Raw genomic sequence first — 6,000 nt, 5'->3', positions numbered from 1 at the left:
GATCAAATACCACCAAAAGAAATCTGTGAAAAATGATACCAATTTAGTTTGGGTAAAGCGTTGCATGACTACTCATTCAAAAGTTAAGACAGTGCTGAAAGTTGAACATTGGCCTGGGCAGGAAAAAGGTGAAAGTGCCAGGTTTGAAGTGGTGATAAACATTGATTTGTGGAAGTAGGTGACGAGCAGCCTTCCCGGGGACACATTGTAGCATCCATGGCACAGCTATGCAGTGGTTAATGTCCGGAGGGATGCCGGGGATGTGTGTTTCTCAGAACACAGAGAAGGCTGGTCAGAGCTCGAGGTGGGAGGTGTTAGCGCAGCGCTTGGTAGAAGGTGATTGGGCAGAGCTCAGGATGGGCGGTATTGGGTCGGAGCTCGGTTGTAGGTGATTGGTCAGAGATCAGGATGGGCGGTGTCTGAGTAGAGCCCGGTGGGAGGTGGCGGGCAGCGAGTATGAGATCACAGGGCCTTATGTGAGAGGCCCGCTGTGCTCCTCATTTCCCCGAGCTTCCAATGAGAGAGCTCGGAGCCGGATGCCATCACAGCCCGAGTGACATCATCAGCACACTCCAGCTGCTGGCTGTGCGAGGAAACTTTCAATGAGCACATCTCTCCCGCTGTCCTGCCGTCATGTCCTGAGCTCCGCGCCTTCCTCCAGGCTAGGATCTGAGCGCACTCACACCACTTCATAATCTCTTCCTTCCATTGCTCCTCTCCACACACCATGGGATTGCCTCCGCTGGAGTTCACTGATTGCTACCTGGATAGTCCTCAGTTCAGGGAGAGGCTCAAATCCCATGAGACCGAGCTGGACAAGACCAACAAGTTCATTAAAGAGCTCATCAAGGATGGCAAGTCACTGGTGGCTGCACATAAGAGTAAGTGTGGGCATGGAGGGAGGGCACAGTGCCCATGTGGGGGGGGGGGGGGGGGTTGGCACTCGTCTATTACTCCGAGCACTGCATTGTCATTATGGATGGGCAGGTGTGGGAACTTAAACCAGGGCATTAGGTCACATCAGTGCAGGCAGTGTGACGTCATAGGATCACTACAGAACATTATACTGCATGTCTGTTCCTGCACTGCAGGGATGACACTCCACAGCACAGACAGATACACCTGTCTTAGGCTGGATTCACACCTATGCAGTTTTAGTGCATTTTGCAGATTTGCACTACAGTCCATTCAACATGGTTTCCTATGGAACACGTTCTGTAGTGCAAATATGCAAAAAACACAAAAAATGCATAGGTGTGAATCCAGCTGTGCTCACATCACTGGGTCCTGTCCTATGGAGGATGACACTGTGCTGTGCTCACATCACTGGGTCCCGTCCTATGGAGGATGACACTGTGCTGTGCTCGCATCACTGGGTCCCGTCCTGTGGAGGATGACACTGTGCTGTGCTCGCATCACTGGGTCCCGTCCTGTGGAGGATGACACTGTGCTGTGCTCACATCACTGGGTCCCGTCCTATGGAGGATGACACTGTGCTGTGCTCACATCACTGGGTCCCGTCCTATGGAGGATGACACTGTGCTGTGCTCACATCACTGGGTCCCGTCCTATGGAGGATGACACTGTGCTGTGCTCACATCACTGGGTCCCGTCCTATGGAGGATGACACTGTGCTGTGCTCACATCACTGGGTCCCGTCCTATGGAGGATGACACTGTGCTGTGCTCACATCACTGGGTCCCGTCCTATGGAGGATGACACTGTGCTGTGCTCACATCACTGGGTCCCGTCCTATGGAGGATGACACTGTGCTGTGCTCACATCACTGGGTCCCGTCCTGTGGAGGATGACACTGTGCTGTGCTCACATCACTGGGTCCCGTCCTGTGGAGGATGACACTGTGCTGTGCTCACATCACTGGGTCCCGCCCTGTGGAGGCTGACACTGTGCCGTGGTCACATCACTGGGTCCCGCCCTGTGGAGGCTGACACTGTGCCGTGGTCACATCACTGGGTCCCGCCCTGTGGAGGCTGACACTGTGCCGTGGTCACATCACTGGGTCCCGCCCTGTGGAGGCTGACACTGTGCCGTGGTCACATCACTGGGTCCCGCCCTGTGGAGGCTGACACTGTGCCGTGGTCACATCACTGGGTCCCGCCCTGTGGAGGCTGACACTGTGCCGTGGTCACATCACTGGGTCCCGCCCTGTGGAGGCTGACACTGTGCCGTGGTCACATCACTGGGTCCCGCCCTGTGGAGGCTGACACTGTGCCGTGGTCACATCACTGGGTCCCGCCCTGTGGAGGCTGACACTGTGCCGTGGTCACATCACTGGGTCCCGCCCTGTGGAGGCTGACACTGTGCCGTGGTCACATCACTGGGTCCCGCCCTGTGGAGGCTGACACTGTGCCGTGGTCACATCACTGGGTCCCGCCCTGTGGAGGGTGACACTGTGCCGTGGTCACATCACTGGGTCCCGCCCTGTGGTGGGTGACACTGTGCCGTGGTCACATCACTGGGTCCCGCCCTGTGGAGGGTGACACTGTGCCGTGGTCACATCACTGGGTCCCGCCCTGTGGAGGGTGACACTGTGTCGTGGTCACATCACTGGGTCCCGCCCTGTGGAGGGTGACACTGTGCCGTGGTCACATCACTGGGTCCCGCCCTGTGGAGGGTGACACTGTGCCGTGGTCACATCACTGGGTCCCGCCCTGTGGAGGGTGACACTGTGCCGTGGTCACATCACTGGGTCCTGCCCTTTGGAGGGTGACACTGTGCCGTGGTCACATCACTGGGTCCCATCCTGTGGAGGCTGATGCTGTGCCGTAGTGATATACAGTCACAGATTGCTGTATACTGTAGTCTTTTTCCTGTGCAGCATTAGTGTGCTGTAGTCAGTTGATTGTTGTGCACTGTAGACCTGCCCTTTTTCAAGATAAGTGTGCTGCAGTCCTAGAACTGATTGCTGTATACTGTAGTCCTGCCCAATGCAGGTATATAGTGTGCAGTAGCCAGATAAGTGCTTGTTAATCACTGTAGTCCTGTCATGTGTAGGTGTACAGTGTGTTGTAGTCATACACAGTAACTGCTGTATACTGTAGTAATTTCCTGTGCAAGATTACAGTATGCTGTAACTAAATGATCAATATGCAGTGTAGTTCTATCCTTTGCATCATAATGGTGATCTACAGCCATATAGCTAATTCCTTTCTACTGTAGTATTTCTTGTGCAGCATTATAGTGTGCTGTTGAAATGGTGTACTGTTGTATTTTCCTATGTAGGGGAACAGTGTGCTGTAGTCTTATAACTGATTGCTGTATCCTGCAGTGCTGTCATGTGTAGGCTTGCAGTGTGCTTTGGTCAGATAACTAATTGCTGTGCACTGTAGTCCTGTTCTGTACAGGGTAGAGTTAGTTGTAGTTATTTTGCTGATGCTGTACACTGTAGCCCTGTCCTGTGCAAGGTTATAGTGTGCTGTAGTCGTATAACTGTCCAATGCAAACTTGGTGTGCTATAGTCAGATAACTGATTGCTGGTACTGTAGTCCTGTCCTTTGCAGGGTTACATTATGTTGTAGTCATACAGCTGATTGCTGTGTAATGTTGTAATTTCATGTGCAATGTACTGTAGTAAAATAGATACTGTACTCCTTTTCTGTGCTGTAGTCCTATAACTGATTGCTGTATACTATAGTCCTCTTCCGTGCAGGCTTATATAGTGTGCTATAGTCATATAAATGAGTACAGTGCGGTCCTGTCCTTTTTGTAGGCTTGCAGTGTGTTGTAGTCAGACATATGGCTTTGTACTGTACATCTTTCCTGTGCATGACTACGGTGTGCTGTAGTCATATACCTGATTGCTGTATCTTGTAGTCCTGTTCTGTACAGGACTACAATGTACTGTAGTCGTGTAACTGACCTATGCAACCCTACAGTGTACTGTAGTCATGTAATTGCCCTATGCAAATGCACAGCGTGCTGTAGTCTGATAGCTGCTGTGTACTGTAGTTCTGGGGTGCTGTAGTCCGATAACTGGTGTGCACTGAGATCCTTTTCTGTTGAGGATTACACTGTTTTGTAGCAATATAATTGTGTACTGTAGTCATTGTTTTTGCATGGTTACAATGTGCTGTAGTCCTATAACTCATTGCTGGGAGCTGTTACTCTGTCCTGTGCGGTGTTAGTGTGCTATATTCCTATAGTGGTCACTGTGGTCCCTTTCAATGCAGGGCTATAGTATGCTGTAGTCAAATAACTGATTGCTGTCACTGTTGTCTTTTTTTCTTTTGCAGATTACAGTATGTTGTAGTCAAACTGATTGCTACACACCGTAAGCCTGTCCTGTGCAGGATTGTAGTGTGTTGTGGTCAAGTAACTAATTGGTGTATACTGTAGTTCTGTTCTGTGCAGGGTTATAGCATGCTGTAATTGCAGAAATGATTGTTTACTGTAGTGCTGTTCTATACACACTTACTGTGTGCTGTAGTGAGATAACTAGGTGCTGTGTTGTGCTGTTGGTCATAAAACTGATTTCTGTGCACTGTTTTCCTGCTCTATGCAGAATGTTACCCTGCAAAGAACAGTTCTACAGCAGTGTGCTGTAGTCATATAATTGATTGCTGCGTAATGTAGTCCTGTTCTGGGGAGTTGTAGTCATAAAAGTAATTGCTCTGTTTTGTAATCCTTTCCTGTGCAGGGTTTGTGCTGTAGTAACTGATTGCTGGGCACTGTACAGTATGCCTGTCTGGCATGATTAGGGTGTGCGATCATCGTCTAGTGATTGTGTACTATAGTCTCTCCCTATACAAGGTTATAATATGCTGTAACTCATTGTCGTTGTAGTATATTCACATGCAGGATTTGCAGTGTGTTGTAGTCATGTAACTGATTGCAGTTGCTGTAGTCCTTTAGTGCAAGATTACAATGTAATGTAGTCGTATAACTAATTGCTGGGCTCTATAGTCTTCTTATATAGGGTTACATTGTGCTGTACATTGCCTGTCATACTGTTGATATATACAAATTTTTGCCTATGAGGTTGACACTATTAACTGCTGTATGAGATGTGAAGGACAGCAGCAATATGAAATGAAAATGATATAAAGCCAATTGTGATAACTGCTATCGCTTGTGTGTTCAGGAGGAGTTATTTTGATTTGGTCATTTCCCTTTAGAGATATATTTTTGCTTTTTCTCTATTGATAATGCAATCCCTTGTAACTATTGAGTTTAGTGGAGTACCTGAGATTCACATTTGTGTTCACTACTTATTGACTAAGTAATGGTCACCTAACTACAGCGTGATGTATGGGATTTTTTTCATTACTGTGCTTTATTTGTGAAATTTAGTAACTTATTCTTTCTGAATGTATTAGCTGGATTTACCATGTTTCTATTTTATGTATTTTGGATGTAGAAGTCAGTTCACTAAGATTCACACTGGTATCGCCCCTAAAAAAAAAAAGGCTTTGATTTCTCTATTCCTCTTCTGACAATACTAGAGCCTTATGTTGGTCCAGTGGCTTTAGCACTTTCTTAGTCAGTGACATATTTGGAGGTCTCTAACCACTGACGTTCATGTATTTACATGCTTGTTCCATATCTTAGACTCAGAGTATTAAAACAAAACTCCTCTCCCCTTGCTCCCTTGCTCGGGCCAACATCTTCACTATGGTCATATTCTAGGTTCAGGATCATCTTGATTGGCCAGGTTGGAATGATGCAACTCCAATGCATGGGAGTTCGTTCTTTCTGACAGTGGGTTTACCAAGCATATACACTTATGCCCCATACACACGAGCGGAATTTCCGTAGGAAAAATCTTGGATGATCTTTCTGACGGAATTCAGCTCAAGCTTGGCGTGCCTACATACGGCCACACAAAAGTTCTCTGAACTTTCGACTGTCAACAACACGGTGACGTACAAAACTACGACGAGCCGAGGAAAATTTAAGTTCAATACTTCAGAGCATGCGTCAAATTGTTTCCCGAGCATGCGTAGGATTGTTGAGCTTTGGAATTGGTACAGAGGATTGGAA

The 6,000-nt window shown here is 48.1% G+C and overlaps 1 protein-coding gene across 4 annotated transcripts in view; it reads left to right on the top strand.

Annotated features, from left to right (window-relative positions):
- Positions 1-433: 433 nt before the first annotated feature.
- ARHGAP26 (Rho GTPase activating protein 26) overlaps positions 434-6,000 on the top strand; it is a 724,944-nt gene continuing 719,377 nt past the window's right edge. For all 4 annotated transcript variants that reach the window (XM_077473114.1, XM_077473113.1, XM_077473112.1 and 1 more), the window contains exon 1: positions 434-881. In XM_077473114.1, the coding sequence (XP_077329240.1) occupies positions 728-881 (154 nt within the window). In that variant the 5' untranslated portion in view covers positions 434-727. The remainder of the gene's footprint in view (positions 882-6,000) is intronic.

Source organism: Lithobates pipiens, unplaced genomic scaffold, assembly GCF_037356315.1.
Source record: "Lithobates pipiens isolate NorthernLeopardFrog02 unplaced genomic scaffold, aLitPip1_a1.2 Scaffold_8, whole genome shotgun sequence".
Taxonomy (NCBI): domain Eukaryota; kingdom Metazoa; phylum Chordata; class Amphibia; order Anura; family Ranidae; genus Lithobates; species Lithobates pipiens.
The sequence above is the reverse complement of the archived record's forward strand: the minus strand, read 5'-3'. Positions and strand labels throughout refer to the sequence as shown.